Source organism: Nannospalax galili, unplaced genomic scaffold (genome assembly GCF_000622305.1).
Source record: "Nannospalax galili isolate Female #2095 unplaced genomic scaffold, S.galili_v1.0 scaffold475, whole genome shotgun sequence".
Classification (NCBI taxonomy): domain Eukaryota; kingdom Metazoa; phylum Chordata; class Mammalia; order Rodentia; family Spalacidae; genus Nannospalax; species Nannospalax galili.
The window spans coordinates 4957690-4985287 of record NW_008339435.1 but is presented as its reverse complement, the minus strand read 5'-3'; the positions used below and the strand labels follow the sequence as shown (position 1 = coordinate 4985287).

Sequence of the window (27598 nt, the reverse complement as noted above, 5' to 3'; positions counted from 1 at the left end):
TAATTATTTAAAAAAATCTTAGAGACAGCTAGAGGAGAAGAGTGACACACCACAAAGCAAAGGCAAGGGCGAGAGCAGCTGTTCCTGGGAGTGAGGCGCTGGAGCAGCTTTAAGCTCCCGAAAGAAGATGGCGGCATGGCGAAACTTCACCCTCATTTGTTTGCTGGTTGACCCAGGGAATGATTCTTCAGAAGCAAAAGCAAAATAAAAATACCTTCAAAAACAACAGAAGACTTGCCATCAATGGACCCATATCACAGGACTGTTGTCCTCCTGAAAGAAGGAGATGAAGAGAGGCGGAGGTGGGCGGTGATGGCTACACAGGCAGCTGCAGGCGGGTGCTCTTCAAGGAACAAAGGTGCAAAAGTTTAGTGAATGGAATAAAAAAATTAATAAAAATGGAGAAATCCAAGGTTCATCTACCTCCCATACATCAACCAATTTGGTCATTTAACAACAATTAAAAAAACCATTAAAAAAAAACTCAATAGATATAGAAAAAAGTATAATAAAATTCAACAGCCATTCTTGATAAAACTCCAGCCAGCTAAAAGAAAGAAGCCTCCCTAACCTAATAAACAGCATATTCTGCTGAGAAAACAAAACCGAAAACTACAGCTACCATCGTTCTCAGCAGTGAACAGACTGAACTGTCTCCTGAGCTGAGGACAAGGCCAGGCCATCTGTGCTCTCTTGCCCTGTCCATTAAGCATTATTCTGGGGCTCTAGTTCATGCAATAAAGGAGGTAAAAGAAACAAAAGCTGTTGTAAATTTCAAGGGAAGGAATAAGAAGTTCTCTGCAAATGGTGTGATATCTATGTGGAAAATCCAATGGAATCCACACACACAAAAATTTTCTAGAACAAGAGTTTAGCAAGTTTATAGGATACAAAATCAATATACAAAAATCATTTGTATGTTTACATACTATTCACTAAAAAAGTAGAAATCAATAAATTTTTCAAATCTGCCATTTTAGTAGGATCAACAATGTGGAATATTTATAGATAATTGTGTAAAAAAAAGCTTGAAACCCGTATGATAGAAACTTCAAAACATTGCTGAAAGTAAAGGGGACTTAAATTTCTGTGGTAGTGCTTTACAATACCAGAAGCTCAGTATTGTACAGATACAATTTCTCCCCCAAAGATATCTACTTAGATGTATCAATAAACTTATCAGTCTAAACTTACCTAAATTTATCAGTAATTGTAACCTTACTTCATGCTTTGGCCTTCTTATTTTTTCTTTTGACAGTTACTACTCATGGGTTACCACCTCCCACTATCTTCCTTTTAATGGCTTCCACCATTAGGTTCCTTCCTAAAATTATCCTATTGTATTTCACCATATTCTTAACATATACCCATCAGTGGGTGTGCGTGTGTGTGTGCATGCATGAGTGTGTATGTGTGAATGTGTATGTGGTTTAACAATCCAAGGGATCATATGCCCAAGAGCAAGCTGCAAAGGATGCTCTCCCGGAACAAACATAGCCTTGGCTTTTCTGCCTCTCACCCTTTTGGGGATCATATTGATATAACTGTGTTACTTTTACTTGAAACTTGTGTTTTAATCTTGTGAAATTTGTGTCTTCTAAGATATATAATGATCTTAAATGAAATACCCTCTGATACAGGAATTCTAGCCAACACAGGAAATCCAAAGCTTCCTCTCCAACCAATAAATAAAGGACTAAAGGATGGGAAGTTCCCTTGTGGTCCCTCTTTGGCTAAGACTGTGCCCTTTATCATCATGGAGGTTGTTATACAAGACTGACAGACCATCACCTTTCTGCTTCCCCCGAAAGATTTTTGGGACCACTACTCTCAGGGGGCAATTGTGACAGGAGAGTAGGGACTCAAGACTTAAACATCAAGATTGGCATATAAGAGAAGCCAGTTGGCAAAGAAAGACTGGAATCCCTTCCTCATCTGGGCTTCATACAAGAAACAGAGTATGTCCAGACCAGTTTATAGAGAAAGACTAGGAGGTTTCCTCACCTGAGAAGTTGTTTCTCTCTGGCTCCAGGAGCGAACCCTGCTCTTTCCATTTGTTCTTCTCTTCCTTTTCTTGTAAACTAAGCTCCTTTGTCCCTTCCTTCTTTCTTGCTTTGTTCTCCCTCTTGATCCTCCCACTGAATACCCATTTTCCCTTTATTTTCTTGCCTTATAAATCCTTAGAAGATTTTTAAAAATTTTGTGTGTATGAGTGAATTGCCTGCATGTATGTAAATGCACCTTCGTTTTGCAATGCCCACGGAAGTCAGAAGACAGCATCAGATCCCCTAGAACTGGAATTAAGGATGGGTGTTAGCTGCCATGTGAGTGTTGGGGACCAAGCCCAAGTCCTCTAGTAGAGCAATAAGTGTTCTTAACCACTGAGCCATCTCTCCAGCACCTGTCTCATAAACTCCATGTGATCTAAACTTATTCATTTGATTTTCTCTAAAGAAAACAAGACAGGCTTCACAGCTTCCTTATGCAGACCAATTCTGGGCCACAGAAAGCCAGCTTTCAAATGCAGTGTCTACTCCTCACAGCTGCATGAAACAGGCTGATGTCCTGACTTTGCTCAACCTCAGTTTCTTCACCTGTGAAATGGAAGGCATAATACCCAGCTAGATACATTTGAAATGAAATGGTGTAGAGGTGTAATGAGCCCCGTGACGGCCACACAGCAAACTTGGACAGTATCAGTTTCTTTTTCCTACTGGTACTTGGCAACAATCAGAGGTTATTTGGTCAGAAGACCAGAAACTAGACTTCCCATGGAGCAGTCTCCACGTGGGCAGCCACCACTGTTCTGTAGCAATTTCTGACTTGCTAAGTAATTCAAGACCTCAGAGAATGCTAGGGGTTCCATGTGGTAGGGGACAGGCACTAGCCATTCAGCCTTAGGCAAAGTACTTAGGCTCATGTGCCTCAGTTTACCCATCTTTTAAAATGAGGATAGTAGAATTATCAACTTCATAGAGTTGCTAAGGAGAATGAGCTTGTTAAATTTTGCAGTACTTTTGAAAAGACCCGGCAAAAAGTAACCTTACAAAGTTCATAAATATTTATTGAGTTCTGCTATGGGTGCAAGCTGCTTATGAGAAAGCTCTGAACAGATGCTACCCGGATCCAATAACATTCAGGCTTATCTAAGAGGAAAGAAACACCGATGGGAAAGGTGTTTCCAAGGAGAAGTACCGTGTGTCCTGTCAGGAAGTGAATGGCAGCCCTGGGGTGCCCCCTTCTCTCCAAGGAAGTGGCATTTGTCAAAAGCTGGGATCAAATTGGTGGGGCTTTGAAGGCTTGCTGTCAGTCTAATGTTTAGTCTCTGTGCTTGGTCTGTTCAGAAGTTTCCAGATGCTGGGGTGTTGGAAACGCTCCAGAGGGCCCCTTGATATTCAGAGCTCTGAGGAAAGGAAGGCCTTGGGCTTCTCCCACACCTGTATTGAACTGTTCTTAGATGGCAAAGGCAGGGGCACTGGGACCTGAACACCATCATCTGTGCTCTCTCCCCCAGGCCAGAAGCCAGTGCTACTCCAATAGGGTCCAGCAGAATAATAGATGCTAGGACACTGTACAAAGAAAGATGCTGGGACTGGAGAGATGGCTCAGCGGCCAAGAGCACTGGCTGCTCTTACAGAAGTCCCAGATTCAATTCCCAGCACCCATATGGTGACTAACAACCATCCGTAACTCCAGTTCCAGGGGAATTCAACACTCTCTTCTGACCTCCATGGGCACTGCACAGCATGGTTGCGCTTATGTACATGCAGGCAATACACTCATACACATAAAAATAAAAATAAATAAAATATTTTAAAAATTCAAATGAAAAAGGAAAGATGTTGTGCTCTACTTTGTCCACTGGGTGGAGTATTTTAGTCAAAGAAGGGCCCTGTGTAGGCAGGCACCTAGGAGGCTGTCACTATAGGGACATCTTTACCGTGGAGAGAAGCAGGCTTGGGCTCGCCCAGAGTCACACCCCTCAATATGCTCCTCAGCAGGAAACACTTACCAGGCACAGCACAGCACAGCACAGCATAACACAGGTGTGCTTCAAGAAACTCTCAGAACAAACTTTAAAAGTTTAGAAGCAGAAAAGAATCATAGGGGATCTGAAGTCTGACTATCTTTTTCACAACTTGGAAATGTGAGAGGGGAAGAGGGCTAAGGAGGACTGACTTGTGCTGCAGGTGTGCAAACTGGAGAGAAACCTGCAGGTGGAGAGTGGGGGGTGGGCCCCTGTGCTCCCTGGGGCTTTCTCCCCTCAACAACTCTCAGCCTCACCCCCTCTCCTGATTCAGCTTTCTGCTCTTCCAGCTTCTAACTTCACAGTGTAACCATCTGGCAAGAATGAAGAGATATTCTAAAAAGATTTGTGTGTCCCTCCCTTTGGCTTCTGAAGCAACAGATCCCAAGAAATTGGAGTTTCCCCGGGAAGCTCATGCTGGGGAAGGGGAAGGCTAAAGCCCTCCTGTCAACCAGAGGAGGAACTTATCTCCAGGAAGAGATTTCACACAGTTCTGACAACTTACCAGATCACTCAGCAGGAGAGACAGGAGCCAGGGATGGGCGGGCCACACCTTACCAGGGCTTCTTAGTTATGCCTAGCTCTTTCTCTATTTAAACTCAAAGCTCAGATTAGAATCCCAAAGATGTACTAGGAGACTCCTGGACTCCCTTATTTATTACTCTTCCCAATATGACCATATTGAATAAATTGCCTTTCACTACTATTTCTTTAATTGACCTACTGAGGACAGGCAGGCAAGCTACAGCCATTAGGGCTGCAGGGCTCAGGTTATGACTATAACTAAGGCAAGGAAAAGTATTTTCTCTTTTTGAGACAGGATCTTACTCTTACTCTGTAGCCCAGGCTGGCCTGGAATTCATTATGTAGACCAGGGTAATCTTGAAGTTGAAGCAGTCCTCCTGCTTCTGCCTCCAAGTGCTTCTTTCTACCCCTTAGCCAACTGTCACTGTCTCTTTTTTAATTTTCTCCAGTTGTCCTTCCAAGCCTATGCCTCTACCTGACATGTTGCACATACACATGTATATACAAACACACACACACACACACGTACATTCTTCTAGGATGTAAACTCATGAGCTCAGTTTTACAGTACATTTATCCCCTGTACCCAAAAACAGTGGTGCTTAGAAGATGCTCCATAAAAATCTGCTTAATAGACCAATAAAGGAAAGGCCATGGCTTCAAGTCCCGATTTACCTGTAAAGTGGATGATTGTGAAGATCAACTTGAATAATGCACTTGAACTTGTTCTGCCACCTTCAAGGAAAAATAAACCGAGGGGGAGAGGCTGGGGATTCTAGGTGTGCTGATTTACAGAATGAGTAGAAAGTGTTAGGAAATCAAGGGCCTGTGTGACAGTGTGACAATGACCATTTATCTATACTGGTTCGTTTAGTTCTTTTTACCCCTTGTTCAAAACCAAATGCAGCCCAACCAAAAAATGGCCATTAATTGCATATAAAAACCATACACTTCAGTAGGTCCACATAGACTAAGGGTATGCAAAACACTAGTTTGTGCAGCTGTGAATGTTAACCTAAAACAACCGATTTGCAGAATATCAGTTGATCTTGAAATGTGTTACACTTTCGTGTTTTTAAAGTGCATAGAGGTGGTAAGCAACAAAGCAAAGAGAAGACACCAGGAAAATAAAGGGCAGGTGGAACATTAGGCTGCTCCTTGAACCGAAATCCGTGAAAACTTACCCCTTCCTAAAGGCCAGACACACATCTGCCCTCCCCCCATCACTTACCAGTGGATTAACAGAGACCCTCATCTCCTCAGGTGTGTCAGAGGCTGTGTGTCCTCCAGATGGGCCTACAAGTCCCACACAGAGTCCCCATATAGGGACAGAAACTTTCCACAACCAGGGCTTTCAGTCAGTAGCCAGACTTGAAGGCTTAGCTCAATTAAAAACTAATTCTCCCTCTGCCCTAGCAGTTTTGCCAGTTGTAAGTCAATGGGAAATACAAAGACTCTGACTTTAAAGGCTTCAAAGTGAGGGTAGGGGGAGAAAAGGAAAAAGAAAAGAAGCCAGTTACACATTGAGAAAAGTAGAGCAAATTCTAAATAAAGGCAGTCCAGTGAGATTCAGACAACCGGGGATAAGCTGACCTCAAAAAGACAAGACATATTGTTTCACGACCCGCTCCCCCTAAATTTTCCCAGCAAAGCAGAGATCTTACAGGTTTGCCAAGGATTCTTAGCTCCGCCTTTAGTGCAGAGACTACACTCCTGGGAGGAACAGACTGCTGTCGGGGTTATCAGTGCTATGTTCGCCAAGGCCCTCTCTCCCTGGACATGAACATGGGCTGTTGTCAGTGCTCTGGTGGCAGTAGAGGGCCTCACCACAGTCAGGCCACTGGGATTCACTTTTGCTTCCAGCCCCTGGAAAGATGCAAGTGACTGGTTTTCTGACCAAAAGAAGATAAAAACTTGCCTAAGCTGTTAAGGATTGCCAACTCCTCTGAAGAGCATGACTGAGCCATTGTTTGACCAGAAGAAATTGCCGAAGAGCCACCTAAGGGTATGGGCAATGAGTGAGAAGTCACGCCACCTGGAGTCCAACTTCAGCAGCCTTGACTCTCGGGGAACTCTGAATCCCAGACACGTGGCGCATCTTTGCACCCCATCCGCTCATCTGTATAGTGAGCACCAATCACTCACACACCAGTTGCCTGCTGGGTTCATGGAGACAATGGACAAGAAAAGATTGACAAGCAGTATTAGAAACGGACAAATGATTATAACTGATATTCTACCCCCTCCAGTGAGAAGAAGCAGACACAATAGCTACTGTTTTTGAGTACTTACTTTGTGCCAGGCTCTTGCACCTGTATATTTCCAACATCACAGTTACAACTGTTACCATCTTACATAGGGGGTTCTGAGAATCAGAAAGGGCAAGTGATCCTCTAGAGTCCACCAGGGATTAAAAAGGCGGGGCAGGGGTTTGAACTCAGATCAGTTCCAGCTTGGATTAATCTCTGTATCAGTCTGTTGCTAATCAAAAGGTAAGGGGCAAAAGGGTTCGTTAGGAGTTAATGAAGAAAGAGGAAGTGGGCGGGGGAGAAAAGGAAAAGAAATATGACGAACTAGTAGAAAACAAGAGAAAGGTTTTGTTTTTGCTTTGTTTTGTTTTTGAGACAGGGTCTCATTATGAGCCCTGGCTGGCTTGGAGCTCTCTATGTAGACCAGGGTGACCTAGAACTCACAGAGCTCCTCCTGTCTCATCCTCTGAGTGCTGGGATTAAAGGCATGTACCACCATCCCAGGCCTGAGCATGTTCTTGATGGAGAAGACTGGTAAACTTTTTTAAGTATGATTTTTTAAATGATCAGGGGTTCTCCCGTCTCTGGCAGAGCTCAGCTCTAGAAACTGGAACCCAGGGTGGGCTGGGGCCTCTCCAGTACTTTGGGTGCAGGACTAGCAAGAAAGGATGTTTCTATGTCCGTCTTACCAGAGTTGGCAAGGACCTGTGTGCTTGGTGCTGCCAGAACTGGGTTTCCAGGAAGACCTGGAAAGAGAGGTGGGGAGTGCACTTGCTCCCCGTGTTGCAGTGCGTGACATGCAGCCAGGCTAAGCCGGCCACTTAATTACCCTAGAAGTCAGCAATGCAGTTGTGTAAAGCAGCATTTTCTAAGCCCCAGCCTCTCCATGTTCTGTTGGCACCACCGTCCCTCCTCGCTCTCTCCCATCGTTTTCCCTCTCCTCTTGAGCTTCTCTGAGGCCTCTATTCCACAGGCACACAGTCTCTTTCCGCCTGCCGCCCCTTCACCACAGCCACACTGCATCAGCGAATCCCTCAACAATGTCATATCTGACTTTTTTTTTAAAATTCATTGCATGATTTATTTTTAGCCTGAAACAACTGCATCCTAAAAATGGAGCTCTTAATGAGACAGGGGCTGGGCAAGCTATGTAAGGTATCTGGGGCTTGGCCTCCCAGGCTCCTGCCTGGGTTTTACTCTATGCGCATGTGTGCATGCGCCCAAGATTACACAGTTTGTGGGACCCGAGGAGGTGAGGAGAGCTCAGGCTCTCGCCTCCCTACTGGGCTCAGCAAACCTTCCAGGCGTCTTTCTCTTTCACACTATTTGGGGGGAACAAGAAAGGTAACTTTGTCCAAATGAAGAGAACTCACCTGCTTGTGGTGGGGGTCTATTTGCTGTCCTCCTGCAGGGCGGAAGAGGGGCTGAATTTCCCCACGTATGATGGGAAGGACAGAGTGGTCAGCCTTTCCGAGAAGAGCTTCAAGCAGATGTTGAAGAAATATGACTTGCTCTGCCTCTACTACCATGAGCCAGTGTCTTCAGATAAGGTCGCACAAAAGCAGTTCCAATTGAAAGAGATCGTGTTGGAGGTGAGTGAGGGGGCAGCAGTCACCTGTCTGAGGGAACATGGGGACCAGGTGTGTCACTGGCCAGGGGCTGGGATAGAGGAACCAGTGCACAGGGAATAGCTATCCAGGTATGCTGTGTTTTAATCTCACACAAATTGCAGAGGCTCTTGCTGCAGAGCTGGGCTATGTGGACAAACTCTCAAGGTGGAGGAGAGTGAATTAGACTCACAGTGACCTTCCTTGGTCCCGGGAGCTGTGCAATCTTGGGCTCAAGACAAATAGCACAGGCTCACTCACACACGTGTGTAGGGAGGATGAGAGGCCAGTCCCAGACACCTGATCTAACGTCCTTCCTTCACTTCATGGCCCTAGTTCTTTTAGGGGTTCTTGTCCCACCTCTCTTATTCCTGACTGTTCCAACTATTGTTTGACAACCCCCCCTATAGTTGGGGGGGACTGGAGGCTTTCCTGTGGGTTGTTTTTAGCACTAGTCCCCTACTCTGTTCTCCCATCTCCCCAGGGTCCTGGAGAAGTGGGAGTCCCTTGACCTTGCCTGTGCTCCTGGGTCAGAGGGAGGGTCACCGTGTGGTTCATTTCTCATGACTCCATTTCCAGTCAGTGTTGCAGTGTGGATGTGTGGTCTTCTGAACTGTAGTTATTAAAGGAATTGTTGCTTTTTTTCTCAGAAAGTTCTTGATGTGAGCTTGGGATCCACACTGAAGTCATTTCTTATTTTATCTGCACTACGTGGCCTGTTGGTCACCTGGCATTAGAGGCACTTCTAATCCTTTGTAGTGACCCAGAAAGGCTTCCTGCACTTCCTCCTGGACAGCTAAAGGCTGCTGACACTTCAGGAAAACTGTGCTGCCAGCACTCCTCCTTAGTCCCCATGCCCAGCCCCATGCACAACTGAGGAAAACACCACTTGAGAGTTTAGCATCTGATCAGCCAGCACAGCCAGGGAACTCAGGCTAATCAAATAAAATGATTAACAAATTCGCCATGTAAAACTCATGTGGATTTAAATTCTCAAAAAAAAAAAAATTGACTAGCCAACCCACTTGAATATGTCAAAATAACACTGATGATTGAAAAGGTACCTCAGAGTCCTGAGTTTCTCCTGATCACCTGAGAGCACTGGTATTTAAAAGCATCTTTGCAGCCATTGAGTCCCTTCTTCAGGTTCCATCCACCCTGGCTGAGTGTGGAGGTTCTGTTTCTTCTGTGGGCTGCAGGCAGATAGAAGGCCCGAGAGATGGCCCAGATGGTTGTTCTTGCAGAGGACGCGGGTTCGACTCTCAGCACCCACATGGCAGCTAACAACTGTCCATAACTCCAGTCCCAGGGGATCCGACAGCCTCTTCTGATCTCCACAGCACTGCACGACACGGGCGCACTCACATACATGCAGGCAATACACTCATATACATAAAATCAAAATAATAAAGAAAAATATTTAAGAAAACAAAAAAAGAAATGGGGAAAACATAGGCCGGAACAGAACAGGCCCAGAGCATGCCTACTGTTTAGCCCATGAAATCAGCACATTATTGTCTCCATCGCCAACTGCCATCCTCAATTACTGGGAGATGGTATTATGAAAAAGATAATTGAAGGTATAAAGATTCTATTCTGCAGGCTTGTCACTATCCAATTAGCCCAGAACTTGAAATGAATGTCTGTGTGGCCAGGGCACACTGACAACCATTATTGAATCTCTATCAGTAAAGGTGTGTGTGTGTGTGTGTGTGTGTGTGTGTGTGTGTGTGTATGCCTGAGTGCACTGCAAGTATGTGCCTCTCTGAATTCTAAGTTTTGAGCTCCCAAGAAAAATCACAAGAAGGGACTGCCTTGGGCTCCCCATTCTTCCAGACACCTTTTCCTCTAGTCAAGCGTTCTGGGTTTAAGTTCTGGCTTTGCCTCTTCTATGCACATGAACCAGGGTAGATAACCATTTCTTGAAGCTTCTATTTCTTGTTTATAAATATGGGAAACTAATACAAATCACACAGGCTTGTGGGAGGGTTAATAAGAATGCTTAGAGTGTACAGAGACAAAAGTGTTTTGCATGTGTTAACTGACTTAGCTATGCTGTAAAGTGGGTATACTGTCTCTAGTTTACAGATGGGTAAATGGTATGCAGTGGGGCTATGTTGCCCAGTGGCCCAAGCTAGTTTGGATGAGGCTGTCTGAGCTTCCAGAGACCCTCCTCCAGGCCTCCTGCAGTCAGGTGGACGTGAACTGGGAGCTACTGGCTGCCCTGTGGTGGATCCTTTTCTAGCATCTTCCTTGAACAGAATCTCTAAGTCCTGGGCCAGGCCTGAAGCACAGAGTCCTGGAGGCATGCCTCAGGAGCAGGGAAGAGGTCTGGACTCTCTAGGGAGGTGTCAGAGGGCACACTTCTACTGAGACACTTGTCAGGTTCTCAGAATCCAAAATGACTTGATAAATCCCGTAGATGCAAAGAAAGAGTAGGTGTCAGAAGTTTTCTCCTTGGTCAAAACCGCTCTTTTGCCCTCCCTTTTCTCCCATACCTCAAGCTTACACAGGAAAGAGATTCTTCCAGCTCTAGAGTGTGACTGTTCAGCAGGTAGAGGGAAAAGAGCACACGTGCACACACATCCACCCCCCATCACACATATATAATATACTGAATCCATTTGGTGGTGATAGTATGTACCTGTATTAGAGCTGCCCACTTGGGATTAAGTGGTCTTTCTGGGAGCTAGTCCCTCCCTGATTCTCCCTCCCTCAGCATCCATTGATTGCCTGTAGTTCATCTTGAGGTGGGACCTAGTGATATTTCCTCCATCCACCTTAACCTATCAGCTGGTTTTGTCATTATACAGATCTTGTTAGACTACCATGCTGTGGAGATTTCATTGTGCAGTTTCCTATCCCACCTAGAATGCATTATCTAGTAGCAGGTATCCTGTCTCTCTGGCTCTTAGATTTTTAACAAAACTATTTTCAATCTTTAGTCTGTTTTAATCTGTTCTATTTCAGCTAAAAAAGAGTTGATCCCGATCTATTAAATTGATTTCGACCTTCCATCCCCAGGTTGAACAGCTGAAGAACACTTAAGGATTGAAGGGCAAGAGTTAGAGGTTCATAACTTGTCACACCAAGGTCTCCTCATTCTATTAAAAAGTCAAAGGCATGGTGGACATGTGTGTTTATTTTATTTGTTGTTCTGAGGGATGCCACAAGAAGACCTAGAAACTAGCTCCCTGGGAACCTCTGCCTGAGGGGGGCCCTGGTCATGCAATTAGACATCATCTGCCACTTGCTCTATGTTGAGCCCTTGAGCAAAAGCTGTGGCTACAGGGAAAAAAGGAAACTCATGTGGCTGACAGATCAAACAAAAGGTATAATGGGTCACTGTAAACAACAGAGAAAGGTACAGTAGTCCATTATTGTTGAGGCTACATCCCTCAGTGGAAGCCTGCAACTATGGTTAGTACCTAGTTGTTTATATGATTTATGTGTGTATGATTGCATACATACACATGCATACACACACACACACACACACACACACACACACACATTTGGAGATAAGCCCAGGCTGCCCTAGAACTTGTGATCCTGCTGCTTCAGCCTTCAGAGTTCTAGGGTCGTTGGTATGTGCCCTTGTGCCCATCTTTATAATGTTTTTTTCCCCCATAGGTAATTGCACAACTATGATAAAGTTCAATTTAGAAATTAGGCAAGCTAAAAGATTAATAAAACTAATAGTGAAATAGAGCAATTATAGCAATACACTGTTACAAAAGTTACATGATTGCAGTCTCTTTGAGAATGCCTTATTGTATTATTCTTACCCTTTTCCTTCTTTCCTTAACTGCCAAGGATGCCCCCCCCTTCACTTAAAGGAACACTTTAGAGCTTCTCCTTGGCATGTCCAGCTTGCCAGAACCATCACTTTAACACTTTAAGGACTCTATTAAGTAAAACAAAGATTATTTGAACGTGGGCACTGCATAATATAAGCACAGCCACAGCCAGTCTGCTAAGAAGGCTGCTCAGTAACTAATGGGCAGGTAACATATACAGCACGGACACAATGAACATGGGAATAATTCTCACTTCATGAACAGGATGGAACAGAATATGTTATCTCAGTACTCAGAATGTCCCACAATTTAGAATTGTAAATTGTCTGGTTGTTTTCAAGTAGTATGTTTGGAGCTCAGCTAACTTAGGGATAACTGAACTGTGGAACCAGAAACTGTAGACAAAAGGAGATTGCTGTATAAGGCTTTCTGGGAGTGCAGAGGAAAGACGAGAGGCCCCATGGCCTTTGGGTGGATATATTAAGTATAACAGGGAAGAACTGCTTTATGATTTGAGTAGGAATTTTCCAGGCAACATAGCAAGGGAAGGGAAGGGACAGAGAGAAGATCCTGACAGCTCCTAAATACCCTTGTAAGCTTCATTCCTAAAATGTGGCCATAGGACCTGATTTCTTCAGAAAAAATATCTTCATTTCTCCTTAGTCAAGTCCCTTTGGGAGAGGCAGTCCTTCAAAGGTGGTGTCAGCCATGTACCCCTCCCACTGGTGGAATCTAAACTAAGGAGAATGAGGTTTGATAAGAGGAGAGACGATATGGTCATTAAAGGTTTAGCGTGTCACCACAAGGCATGAAGCTCAAATATTGCTTTCCAATCTATCAGGGTTCTATTTCCCAGGGCTTCAAGTTAGTGCATGGTACATAGTGCTGTATAGGTACTCTATACATGCTCAAATGAATGAAATGCCAGGGCTTAAGAGAACCCTGGAAACCATGTTTCATAGATGTGGCTGTTACTGGAGTTGTTAGGGTCAGGGCCTGGGCCCTGGCATCCCTAAAAACCTAGGCTACCCACCCTTGGTAGTCCAGTTAAAGAGAAAGGCAATAATGAAAATCAGAGAGATTCATTCAATGTAACCACATTGGGAAGAGGCCCAGTGAACCCCAAGTCCGTCTTTGGGATCCTGACATAAGGTTTAAGTTTCAGTAGAAGGCAAGAGGTAAGCAGAACTGCATTGATAAGCAGTCCTGGTCAAGCTATGGTCTCATCATCACTGACTGGACTCCCATCTCTCCTGTAAGGCGTTTTATAAGGCTGGCTCCAGGTTCTACCTTTCCCTTCTCCCAGTGTGATCACCTGGAAGAATTATAATTTCTTGGGGCTCATTGTTTCACTAGTCTGATAGCCAAAGAGAGAGGCACAAGTATCTCTGCAGAATATCTGTCTCCTGCCTGGATGGTAGCATGACCTTGACTTAAGTATCTAGTAAGCTTAATTCTTGATTGGTCACCTTCATCAACAAAGTAGCAAAGTCCTTTAGAGATTTCAGACTATGTAGCAAAGGATAAGGATCCATAAAAAATACTTCCAAGTAAACATGGTTAATATTCTGACAGATTTCTTTTCCATATTTTTCTATGCATAAACATACATTTTCTACTAGGATTATAGCATTTATATAGCTTTGTTTCTTATTCTGTGACATTAAATAGATTCATATTTGTAAATATAATATTAACACTTGCATAGTATTCCCCTATATATTCATGCACATTTCAAAAATCATTCCCTATCTTTAGATCCTGGCACAATTTTAAGTTAAAAAATTAGTCTGTTTAGACTTTCATTGTTGTTTTAATGAACATTTCTTGATTCCTAACTAGATTGATTTAAAAAATTATTTGTTCCTCATGTTTCTTTTTCCATGAATGATTTTTCTATGCCCTCAACAATCTGATGGCCAAGGGAGAGGGCCCGAGTGTCTCTTTAGAACATCTTCATTTCTGCCAGGAAGATTACAAAGCTGCTTAGGAATCAAAAGTACAACCAAGGTAGTCATGTGAAGTCATCAGAAAAGGTCGTGCAGAGCATTGGGCATCCCCAGGACATGTTCTGAGCCTCTGGAGATGGCACCACTTGCCAAACCCCCAAGTCCAGTGGGAATCACTGCCTTCGTCTTTTCTCCTTTGACCTTCACTTAGACCTTCCCTCTTAGTCTAGAGCCCTTGTCCTTCCTCTGCAGCACAGCATTGCCAGGAGAGAAGGAAGAGAAAGGACAAAGCTTTTCCCTGGAGAACTTCCTAAGAAACATGTTCTGGCCCTGACAACCTTGTCTAGGAGGGAAGGAGAATGGGGTCATTCATGGTCCTGAGAACTCCGTTGCAGGATCTCTGCCCACTTTCCACTTCACTTTCTCACCTCTCAAATTTAAAATTGATGTTGTTAACTGAATATGTGTGTTTGAGGGGAAGGTACAGGAGATAGGAGGCAACAATAAAGCAACCTTTAATACATTTATTAGGTTGTGGGGAGTCACGGAGGTTTTTCACAGGTAAGTTAGCGCTTTAGAACATGAACACGATTATTGTAAACCCATGAATAGAAATCTATTCATTCATCAAGAATTTATTGCTCTCAGTAGTCCCAATAATCTTAGCACGATAAAATAAATGAGTAAGTAGATGCATTGGAGATGAAGGCCCAGTGCTCATTGTGAACAGTCAGAATGGGTGCATTTGTTTGTGATGAACTGGATCCATTGACTGTCAGGAAACCCAGAGTTTTGCCACAAAGGCTGTCTTCTCAGCAGTTGAACACTGGCTGGGTTAACCAGTTGCTCTGGTAGCTTCTCAACAGGCTGTAACTGAAGTCCAAGGTCTGGGGCTGCTCCTCAATGTCCCCTGGGAGGGCACACCTGTTCTTTCTGCTTAAGAAGGTCACTCTAGGCTCATCATAGAGAAGCTGTGTTGCCATCTGTGCAGGATTTGCCCAGAGTCTCTCATGACATTAAATGGATATTAAATGGCAGATATACTATCTAAAATTTTTGGGAATGGTCTGTTTTAGAGCAAGAAAGATTATGGTAGTAACTGATTTTCTAGTGTCAAATAGTTTTTGCATGGCAATTCTCATACAGGTAGGCCCTGAGGAGAGGAGATAGGCTAGTTCCATGATCAAGTATGTGGAGCCCCGTACACTATGGATCTTACAGTTCTGCAGTTCTTAAATGAGTTTCCTGAGGCCATTTCTCTCAGTGTGCAGAGCCCCTCAGTACTGAGCTCCCTTGTGGACCCTGCTTTAACTGGGTATTGGGTAAGGAGTGATGCCCAGGCACTACTTTTTTTTTTTTTTTACATTTCTTTATTTATGCATTCATGTGTGTGGAGGTCAGAAGACAACTTGTGGGAATTGGTTCCCTCCTTCCACCATGTGAGTTTTGGAAATGGGACTGAGGTTGTTAGGCTTGGAGGCAAGTGCCTTTACCACGGTCATCTCCCCAGCCTTCTGAATTTACTTTTCATCTTATATTTATTTTTTTTAATTCTTTGAACATCTCTCATTCTTTTAAAACTTTTTATTATTGATTTGCTTTGTTTATTTATTTGTTATTGTGTCAGGAGGGGTATATGTGTCCTGGCAAACATGTGGAGGTCAGAGGACAACTTGTAGGAGTCTGTTCTCGCCTTCCACCATGTGGCTTCCCAGGATTTAACTCAGACTGTAAAGCTTGACAGTAAGTGTCTTTACCAACTGAGTCATCTCGTCAGCCTAGGCACTACAATTTTGAACATGAACATCCTTATATGTCCAATTTCAAATGAAATTTAAAGCTTTCTGAATGATTCTAAGGTGCAGCTAAGTTTGAGGATCACCTAAGCCTTGACACTAAACACATTGACCCACACCCATGGCATTGCCTCAGAATATGCAAGAAATGGAGAATTTCAGGCTCCATCCTAGAATGAGAATCTGCATTTAAATGAGTTCCCCATGTGGTTTGTAGCTATATTAAGGTTTTCAAAGCAAATTTCGGGTCTGTTGGTTTGGAGGACTTCTCTGTATGACCACACATAGTGCTGTATCTGTTTGGCCTTTGCTCTTTCATCTCCCATGAATGATATTGGACCTATTGGTATACCTCTAATTTCAGATGTTAAGTTGGGTTTCAGGGTAGAGGACCTCAAGACTGCTGTGGGACTCAATCAGGCCTCCAGGTCGCTCCCACTGACTTTTCCCTCATGGTTGGAAGGCTTTTCTCAGAGAGAAAAGACAATAATCTTGCTTTCTTTGAAATGTTTTCCATTGAACTACCTGGTTTTCTGACAGCAAATCAGAAGGTGACCTAAGTATCCTCAGGGGAGGATCTGGGATTTAATTGAGAAGAAACCTCTGACAATACTGGAGACACGTGGATATAGGGTATGAAGATACTATGATGGCCAACGGAGCGGTTGCTCAGAGCAGAGTGGAGTGTTCTGTCGTGTGAAGTTAAGTTGTCCTTCATTGGTCAAGTAGTCATCTTACTTTCAAAAAAGAGGCAGGTTAGAGGCCTCTGAATTCTTTCATGTTCCTCTTTTGTAGATGATAGAAAGGAATTTCCTTTAGGTCTATGTTTAAGTGTCACCATATCAAAGAGGTTACCTCCCTGTCCATTTACATAAATTACACTCCCAAGACTCTTCTCCTCCACTACCCTCCTTAGTATTTCCCACAGTACTTGGGTGACATCTTTCACATCGTTTGACACTTTTCATAGCAAGTGACAGCCACAAAAGTCAGAACTTTGTTCTATTCACAGGTCCCGGCACTTAGGTCAGGGTCTAACTCAGTGGGCAGTCAGCAATATTCTTTCAACTGATGCTGAATGGACAGCAAGGGGAGGAGGAGAGGGGAAATGTCATGTATGGTGAATGTACCATGAGCCAGGCCCGTCGCAGAGGCTTTGTATATGTTGCTTTATACAACTCTTATATTCACATGTCGGAAAAGTGAGTCAGAGAGCTGAGGAAAAATTGCCCCAAATCACAAAGCTACAAAATAGTACATCATGAAACAGGACTTGAACCCACACCTATTTGGTTTCAAATGGCGAATTCTTTCCATTACATCAAGGGACAGCTGAACAGAATAGCTTCGTGTTTGTAAGCAATGCCAACTTATGAGAGCACGAGTATCCTGATACTCCAGATTTTCACCCCCACTTTGCAATGTTAAGCTGTATGACTGGACTCTGTGTGAATCCTAAATGGCCAATGTGTTTAAATGGACTAATGATTTGGAATTTCATGAATGAATGACAGGTGAATGAATGGATGGGTAGAGAGAGAAGGAAAAGGCAAGGAATTGCAGACACATTATACTGCAAATATATTTCTTTTTAAGATTAGGTAAATATCTATCATGTGTATTTATTAGCGTATGTGTGTACATGTGCCACAGTGTGCAAGTGGAGGTCAGAGGCTGACTTGTAGGAGTCAGTTCTCTCCTTCCACCACGTGGGTCCCAAGGATCGAATTCAGATCATCGGGCTTCGCTACAAGCACCTTTACCCCCTGAGCTATCTTGTCAACCCAAGTTAATTTTTTTTAAGTAAAAAAATAGAATTGTGAAGAGATTGAATTTGTCAGGTGCAGGGACTTATGTGTCCCTTTTGTTTCATCTCACTGAAAAACAGGGAAAACAGACTTTTGAAAATATATATATTTTTAGGGATGGAGAGATAGTTCATCAGTTAGGAGCACTGGCTGCTCTTGCAGAGAACCCAGGTTTGACTACCAGCACCCACACATGGTGGCTAGCAACCATCCATAACTCCAGTTCCAGGGGACCTGACAACCCCTCTTCTGACCTCCATGGGCATTGTGTGATGTGGGTACACTTAAATACATGCAAGCAATACACTCATACACCTAAAATAAAAACAATAAAATATTTGAAAATAAAAAATATTTTTATTCATTCTTTGAGAATTTCATACAATGTATTTTGATCATATTCATTTGAAAACAACTGTGAGACCCTCAGTCCCAAGATATATCTGGTCACATGGGCAGAAAGCTCCAGGCTTTTTAAGGCTGACCCTGCATTCTAAGGCTGTTTAGCACTGGCAAGTCTCCCAGTGGTTGCTCTTCCAAACCCCAAGGCAAAGTGTAGTTGCTGGAGTCAAATCAATCTACAGATGGAACTATGTGGGAATATGGGGCAGAGAATAGCTGCACACGCAGGACTCAGGGATATTTTCCAACTGTTCACGGCCCTCTTCAGTCTCACACCTGCTCCACTTTGAAAAAACTCAGATGAGGTCAGGCTTATTTTGGCTTAGCTTTACGAATGAGTCCTCATGCAGAGCCTGTGCTGACCCAGGAGAAGCTGGCCCTTCCCCCAGGCTCATGTACAATGGTATTCTAGGATGGGTCTTTGCTGGGCATTTAGTATAGTGCAAGTGAACGTGGGTGAGATGTTGGAAAAGCAAGGAGTGTGATTATGGAGCATGAATCCAGTTGACTGTAGTTAAGGCTCCCTAAACAGAATTAATAAGGAAATTAATAAGGAAATTAATAAGACTTAAATGGAGGTGCTGTGAGACGGCTGTCAGCAGGTAAAGGCACTTGTCACCCAAGCCTGGTGACCTGAGTTCAATCCTTGGAACCCACATAAAGGTGGAAAAGAGAACGAACTCCACAAAATTGACCCCTGACCTCCGTATGTGGGCTTATAGTACACATGCCATGTTGTACATGCATCCATGCTCATACATTGTGCACATACAAATAATTTTAAATGTCTTAAAATTTCCAAATGGAGACTACACTGTTTGGTGAGTTATTTAGACCACTGAAGCCTTCTCACTACTCCTGTGCCTAAATCTTCAATTTAATGCTCAAGTCCAAGCAGGATACCTAGTCTCACTCTATTCATATGAACCAAAGTTCATCCAGAAGCTGTTCAGTTCTAGAATATAGTCTTGTATTCTCAGGGTAGACCTCTACCCACAATCACCCTTTGAATGGGGGCATGTGATACCATGAAAGCCAGCATTATGAAAATGTGTTAGGGGTTTTTAAACTACAAAGCAGTAAAATTAAAAGTAAGACATAAAATCTGCTGTAGCATCATAGAATTTTCCCTTCAAATCACCAGCCTTGTTCTCTTCCAGTTTGTGCTTTGCGAGTTGGTGTGGGATATTTTATGTGGTTGTCTGCTTAGTCTTGGCGCACATCTAAGATGACTTGCTCCATCTGGAAAGCCAGTTCAGCCTAAAGTATCATCCACAAGTTTGAAAAAGCCTCAGAAGTTTCCTTAGTATGGATGCTGGATGAAGCAGGCCAGAATTATCCACACACTAGCGGTTTCTGTTTGGACGGCCACTCAGGAAGATAGCCAGCAGGCCATCTTGCAATGTAGTGGTCTGGCCAGGCATCTGAACACCCAAGGTGCCTGATTACAAAATCTTCCTCCTCCTGCTGGGCACCCAAGCCAGATAGCCTCTCCTCTCCATCTGCTGTGTGCTAGGCCAGCCCTTCCAGGCTCACCCGACTCTGCCTTACCCTCTCCCCACAGCCACTCCAGCTCAAGGTATCAAGTCATTTGTCAGCTGACCACACCCCTTTCCCAATTTACCTCTGAAAGAAATGAGTCTATCCCTGGGTTCAGAAAAAGCAAATGGGTTTGAGTCTCTACTAGCCAAGCTGTAGGCAAGACAGAACTCCTCAAGGCTGAGTGCTTGTAAAATGTAAGTCACAATATGTACTTTCCTTCCAGGACATCTTACAAAGGTAAAACAGACATGTGACATGTGTAAAGTGACCAGTATACACTTGGTATGCAGTTCAAAGCTGCTCTTGAATCTTCCATGGATGTGAAAGGCCTTGCAACCCCCTTCTCTCCACACAAGCTGACTTTCCATGGCGTCTGTTATTATTAGTAGATGCTAACCAAATAATGCCAGTCAGAATTAGTTGTCGTTTTGTTTTTTGAGACAGCGTCTTGCTACATAGTCCAGGTTGACCTGGACCTTACAATCAGTCTGCCTCCAGGTCTCCTCAGTGCTGGGATCCAGTCAGGCTCAGGTATTTCATAAAGTTCAGCCAAGGAGGAACAGACTTCTGATTTTCCACTTGGGAGGTCTCTCCTCCAGGGACTGAGGCACCTACACCTCCTCCTTTTTAATGAATGAAGAGGACATCAAACAAGAGAAAGGTAATTTAGAAAGGAACTTTCCCTTTTGGCCTTCAGAAAGGCTGTGGGCATTGTGTGGGGCTCCTTCTCAGGTTAGGGGGGCTGCTGTAGTGGGACCTTCCTGCCAGGCTGCATCTCTACAGGCTCTTGTTCACAGAATTCTGCTAAGAACTTTAGGAAACATCTAGTTCCTTATTAGCTGACTAATTAATTAATCTTTTTAAGAGGTGCTGGGTATTGAACCCAGAGCCTTGCTTATTCTAGGCAAGTGGTCTATCACGTGCTAGTCTTCTAGCTTCAAACATTACCCTAGGCTTTATTGTTGTGGTGGGCTTTTAATATGTGTGTAGTACTGGAGATCAAATCTTGTTTTTTTGTAGTTGTTCCATTAATGATCTTGTTAGTATGAAATAGAAAAAGAAAACAAAAGCCTGGGCCTCCAAGGACAGCCTTCCTCTTTCTGTCAGACTGGATGTCACCCAAGGCCATGTAGTGCAAGACTGTGACTGCATGTTAAAAACTGTATAGAGGGGCTGGAGAGATGGCTCTGCAGTTAAGAACACTGACTGTTCTTGCAGAAGACCCAGGCTCAAATCCCAGCACCCACATGGCAGCTAACAACTGTCTGTAACTCTAGTTCCAGGGGATCCGACAGCCTCTTCTGTCCTCCGCGGGCATTGCACGACACAGGTGCACTTACCTACATGCAGGAAATACATGCATACACATAAAATAAAAATAATAAATAAAATGTTTTTAAAAATAAATTAATTAAGAAAAAACTGTATAGAGCAAAGGTTCTCACTGTATGGACCCAGGGCCAACTACAACAGAAATGTCGATTCTAAGGTTTCATCACAGACCTTCAGAGTGAGAAGCTGAGTGGGCCCCTCATTCTGTGTTAGTACCAGCTTTCCCCACAGGAAATGCTGATGTGTGCCCATGCTTAGGAACTGCCGGTTTACCAGAACAGGATTTTCCCTGAATTTACAGGGAATGCAACCTCATTAAGCACGTGCATCCTGGTTATGCCTACTAGGATAAGAAGCTCTCACTTCTTTCTAGATTAGAAGCTTAGAGATCAGGGAAGCTATAACCGGCCCCGTCTCACAGCTGATCACCAGTTGTGGCTTCGGCTCAGGTCCTTCTGCTTCGCTGGGCAGTAGAGGAGAGTGAGGGCTCTGGAGAGGGTCAGGGTCAGGCTCTCAGTGGGGCTGCTTAAGAACTGTGTGGTCCTGAGCAAGTTGGTCAGCTGCTCTGTTCCATTTCCTCATCTGCAGACCTCTATCCTGGGAGACTATTGTGAAGATTCAATAACATAATTCCTGTCAGCAGACTCAGGTCATCAGGTTTGTTGGCAAGTGTCATTACCACTGAGCGATCTTGTCATCCCCCAAATGCTGTTTTATTACAGTTGTTTTACAGCGTCTCAACCTGAAGGGGCGCTATGAGCACACAGCATCAGCCTTTGGGCCTCTGCCTTGGCACTGAGTGTAACAGTCATGACAGTCCCAATAGTGTCAGTCAAACCAATCAATAGCCTCCCTCTCCTTTTAGGTGCTTTCAAGGGCCACCCAGAGTCAGCCCCAATAGGCCTCAGTATTTGCTTGATTCTCATAAAATAGCTGCCTCTTCCCCATCCAGCCTCCTTGATGGACATATCTTGTGCCAACTGCCCAGCTATACATAGCCCAGCCCTCACTTGAGGGCAGCCAAAAGTGAGAGGAGATTACCGGAGATAAACGTGGGCTCTCGGGTTTCAGGGGACACACAGTTGTTGAACAGTCTGACGTGTTACCAGATGGTATCAGGGAGAGCAGGGAGAGCAGTTCTCTGGCTCTTGGCTTGCTCCGAAAGAGCAGGAGTACACCCAGGGTGTTTTGGTAGTTGACCTGAGGGACGCTCACTTTGAGCAGGGATCTGCAGCACTCCCCTGGGGCTCCACATTTTGATGTCCGCAGATTCTTGAGACTGCAGAAAAGCACAGCCACCTCCCTGTAAGTGACCATCTCGGTTCTCCTTACTGTCCATGTCTCTCCCACCTTCCCTGCATCCAGGAAGGAAATTCAAGTTTCTCCCCACAAAGACAGTTCTTGGGAAGTGCCTTCCCCTTTCTCCCAGGCTTGGAGCTGATAATCCTACTCAGGGACCCGGGAGCCACACACAGACCTATTGGATGGATCAGGGAGCTTGCTCCTCTTGCTGCCTTGTCCTCTGACTTCCCTTCATGGGCAAACTTCTGGAACAAGTGAGCCACACCTGCTCTACCCTGTCCTTGCCACCCACTCAACTGTTCAGCTCCCTGTCTTGGCTTCTGTCCCAGCTTTTCTCTCCAAGGTCACTGGTGACTTCCCAATCCAGAAAGGAGAAGGGGGGAGGGGTCCCGCCCCTCCTGAACTCCCTGCAATACTTGATATGACCACTGGGTCTTAGTGACTTTGAAGTCAGGATTCAGCAATCCTTTCTTGCCTTCTGCCTCCCGACAGCTCCTCTTTGCTCAAGGGCAGGTCCTTGTCCCAGCACTTGTCCTCAACATGGTCAGCCTTGGCCTGTGGCTTTCCTGTGCATTGGTACCCAAAGATTCCACCCATCTGTGTGCTTCCACCTCTTATGTGCATACCTCCCGTGGGACCTCTCCCCAAGCCTGGGTGGGCGCCAGCTTTTGGTGGCTTCTGGGAATATGAACTATCTGCCCTGAGAAGCTGCCCCAGTTTGGGCGTGTCCTCCTGACACCACCATTTGTTCCTTATTCTGCTTTCCGGATGGAGACCCTGAATCATTTTGTGACTCCTTTGTTCTCCTTCCATTGTCTCTCAAAAGCTAAGCAAGAACCACTGGATCTGCCTGGGCCCCAACTCACAGCATCCATGACACAAGCTGTAGCTTTTCCATGGTCCCTGTCTTTGTCTGAGACCAGAGTCATCTCCTGTTTAGAACATGGCATTTATCTGCCAACCGGCCTTTCCTTCCCATGAGCCTTCCTGTGTCTGGTCTGGGCCTGGGCTCTCCCTCGCTGACGTCAGATCGGTCACTTTGTTTTCCTCAACTCCAAATCAGTATTCAAAGTCCTCACTTTCATATTGTTCTTATCTATTTATTTACTTATTTTGGGGTATTTTTGACACAGGGTCTCCCTGTAGCTCCAGCTGTCCTGGAACTTGCTATGTAGACCAGGCTGGCCTTGAACTCACAGAGATCCGCCTGCCTCTGCCTCCGGAGTGCTGGGATTAAAGGTGTGTACCACCACATCTAGGTCTATCACTTCCTTTGTTTTTCAAATATGTCTTAAACTCAAGACTCTTTTTCAGCTCCCTCAATATACTTCTGTGCTCTGGTAAGCCAGCCTGTTCCTCCCCACCCTCCACCCCGAGTATTCCTACCTCTAGGCCTCTGCTTACACCATTCCTTACCCCACCCCCAAGGGTCTTGCTACTCCCTCTACCCAGCCCCACAGTCCTCCTTCAAGTTCTCACCGGTCCCTCCTCTTACAAGCAAACTCCCTTTTTACTTATTTTTCTTTAAGACACTATTTTGAGGTCTTCTCTGTGCAGGTACTCTACTGGGTGTAGAGATAGCATGGGGAGAAAGGCTGGCATGGACACCAAGCTTGCTGGCTATAGCACAGATGGCAGAGGGACATTAATCATGGACATGGACAACTAAGGAATTTCAGAGGAAAAGCTCAGGGTGCCTGAGTCAAACAGTACATTGGGAGTGAGGGTCAGGGGATGACTTCTGAGGACCTGACACATCCGTGTACAGCTCAAGGAGAGCTGAGCTGGTGAAGAAGGATGAAGCATGTCTTCTAGATGGAGTGAACGGCTTATGCAGATGTAGGGCATGTTTTCTTCCCTTTGTGTGAATTAAGAAAAAGATGTGCCCTGAAGTTCAGCTGAAGGACTAATTCTGTGCAAAGACCTGAGTCATGAAAGAGTTAGATGCTTTAAGGAGCTAAAGAAGATTGTATTACTCAAGATACAGAGTGCCTTCAGTGAGACTGGAGTGGCAGGAGGCCACCCCAAGAAGGACCATATGGCCAGCAGGGTTTTAGATGTACTCAGAGTGCATGGAAATCAGACCCACAGAACTCCTCACAGCCGGCTCTGCATGGTTTGACCTTGCTGCCCATGAGCTCTCTAAATCTCCAGTCTCTAAATCTGTCCTGCTGTTTTGGTTGCTTCCCTCATTAACTCATAAGATCCTCGAAGCTCACATGTCCTATGAATTTTTGTTTTGCACAATGCCTTCAAGATAGTAGGTCCCCAGCTAGTGATTCTTAATTTTCTTTCCATTCTGATAATTTAGGCTTTGGCATTTTTGGATCAGTCCATGACCCAGAACTCTATTCAGCTGTAATAATATTAAGAAGGAAATCTAGCATTAGTTAAGCAACTCTGTATATTAAAAACTTGCCGAGCACTTCACTTGTGTTATCTCAATTCAGCTTCAAGAGCCTTGTGATACATATATTGTTACTGTCCACATTGTGCTGTGGAGCTACAACACAGGCTTGTGACCAAGTTAGCAATCCAGGTCTCTGTCACTAAGCCCCAAGCTCTATACTCCTGGGATCTATGACTCATGGGTCAACTACTCACTTAAAGATATATGCTTGGATCTCATCATTACAGCAGTAACAGTGGTAAAATTAATATCCATAGAATATTATATAAGAAAGAAAAGGAGGGCTGGAGAGATGGCTCAGTGATTAAGAGCCCTGACTGCTCTTGCAGAAGTCCTAGGTTTGGTTCCCAGCACCCACATGGCAACTAATAACCATCCCTAACTCCAGTTCCAGGGGCATGGCCATTGCATGACATGAATATACTTACATACATGCAGGCAATACACTGATACACATAAAATAAAAATAGTAAAATAAAAAATATAAAAAAGAAAAAGGATACTATGACACCCACTACTTTGCTATTGAATTATTATATTGTTTATCATATTATTTATATGAAACTTTGTTAGAAGCTCTTTTTGTGTTCAAAAGAATACTCAATGGTCAGAGAAAATCCCAGTGTTTCTGAAAGAGAGATAAAACGTTACTTAATGCCAGGGGCTGCACATTACCAATAGATGACACCGTTGCCTCGGAGGGTCTAAGAGCACACAGGACTGAGAGGTAACCAGTCCATCAGCCAGCCAGCCAAAGCCAACAGGAGCATGACTGTAAAGTAACAGGAGAAAATCAAAATCACCTATGAAGAGTACTCCAGATTTCTGAGCATTTAAGAAACATTGATGCTGCCTTTTCTTGTCACATAGGAGGATTCAAGGTATTTGGTGATAATTGCTTTTCGCCCTTTTGGTTCATGTACTGGATAACTTTAGTGTCAACTTAACACACCTGGGTTGAGGGAGCCTCAACTGGGGAATTGCCTCCATTGAACTGGCCAATGGCCATGTCTGTGGGGCATCTTCTTGATTGTTGATTGATGTGGGAAGGCCCAGCTCACTGTGGGTGGTCCCTGGGCAGGTGGGCCTGTGTTGCATAAGAAAACAGGCTGAGCACCGGGCAGTGGAGCAAGCCAGTAAGCAGTGATCCTCCACGGCCTGTGCTCCAGCTCCTGCCTCCAGGTTCCTGCCCTGAGTTCCTATCTTGGCCTCCCTGATGAACTGTGACCAGGGAGATGTAAGATAAAATAAACTCTTTCTTCCCCAAGTTGGTAGTGGTCAGAGTATTTTGTCACAGCAATTGAGAAACAAACTAGGACAATTCATAAGCTCCTTGAACTTGTGAAGTGCTCAGGCCAATCATACCCACAAGTCTTCTGAGTGCCTCCAAAGAGCTGCATAGGATACAGAAGAAGCTCAAGACTAAGCTCTCCTTAATGAGGAAAGCGCCTCAACACAGAAGAAACCGACATCCAACTCTGATAATGACAGACTAGGTGCCAGAGTGGGCTCCCAGTGATGGGTTATTAGAATTCCAGAAATGAAAATGGGGTGAAAGATGAACCTGGAGGCCACGTGCAACCAAGGTTGGCCAAGACTGGTAGGAGAGAAGACAGCAGGTGAGCTGGAGATTTAGGGTGGCAGGACAGAGTGGTGGCAAGACCAAGCCACATGTGAGAGGCAGGCTGTGTCCTGCCTGCCTACCCCCAGCCTCCCCAAGGCTCCCGGTCCTCAAGGGGCCTGATCATATCAGAAGTGAGTCCCAAGGCTCCAGGCCTTCACCATAACAATCTTCCCCAAACAAGTCTGTTTCATTCTTAGGTGTCTTCCAGCCCTGGACACCCTTGGTTTAAGGCTATAAAGGGTGCATGTTAGAGTTGATGGTCATGCTTTGGGTCTGTGATACAGGGTGCTGCGGGGACTATGAATCCGGATGCTGAGGAGGAGGAAGAGGAGGAAGAGGAGGAGAAAAAGGGCATTATCTCAGGCAGTGGGGCTCTATCTATCCATCCATGGCACAGAACAGAGATTGGTACCTCCTGCTCGTGTATACTCAAAAGTCATGAATAGGTATCAAGATGGGAGAAGCCTGCAAGCCACATACCCAGGAAAGGCACACCTTTGACCTTGGCTAAACACAAATAAATGTGATGGTGTACACTGAAGCGAGATCAGAATCAAAGAATCATGGTTAATTCTCAACGTTAATTATTTTTCTTTCCTGTTATTTTTATTTATGTATATGATGGGGGAGTTGCATTCATGCCACAGTGGGCATGCCACGGTGTACCTATGGAGGTCTGACCACAGCTTTGTGGAGTCAGTTTTCGCCTTCCACCTTTACGTGTGTTCTAGGGATAGAACTCAGGTCATTAGATTTGGCAGCAAACACCTTTACCGGCTGAACTGTTTCACTGGACCCTTTTATTATTGTTATCATTATTATTATTACTTGTTTCCTACACTGACAGGAGAGGGGTCAGAAGAGCCAGTATAAGACTCCAGTTGGAACACTGTGTTGTGTAACTTTCACATGAACTGACAACCGTTAAGAGCAATGCTTTCCACAGTGTGATTTGAGAGCTAAGACGTCAGAAGCATGGGGTGCGGCCCTGTGGTTTATAAGAATGTGGATTCCTGGGCCCCACCTTAGCTCTCATCTCTGTTCTCTGGTGCTGAGGCCCAGGAAACCCCATTTTAACAGAGTTCTGGGTCGGGCTTACCCATGCTGAAGTTTAAGAGCTCATGCCAGAGGCTCATGCCAGAGAAGTGAGGAAATTTCCTATACCTCAATACCTTCGGGTCTCATTGTTACAGACTTTGAATGACTGATAGGGGGCAATTTAAGT

General features: G+C 44.6%; 1 protein-coding gene across 2 annotated transcripts in view; it reads left to right on the top strand.

The window, feature by feature from the left end:
* Positions 1-8064: 8064 nt before the first annotated feature.
* The window catches only part of Casq2 (calsequestrin 2), a 58662-nt gene continuing 39128 nt past the window's right edge, over positions 8065-27598 (top strand). Inside the window, exon 1 of one of the 2 annotated variants that reach the window (XM_008834019.2) lies at positions 8065-8393. In XM_008834019.2, the coding sequence (XP_008832241.1) occupies positions 8160-8393 (234 nt within the window). In that variant the 5' untranslated portion in view covers positions 8065-8159. The remainder of the gene's footprint in view (positions 8394-27598) is intronic. The other variant, XM_008834018.2, reaches the window with a different exon arrangement.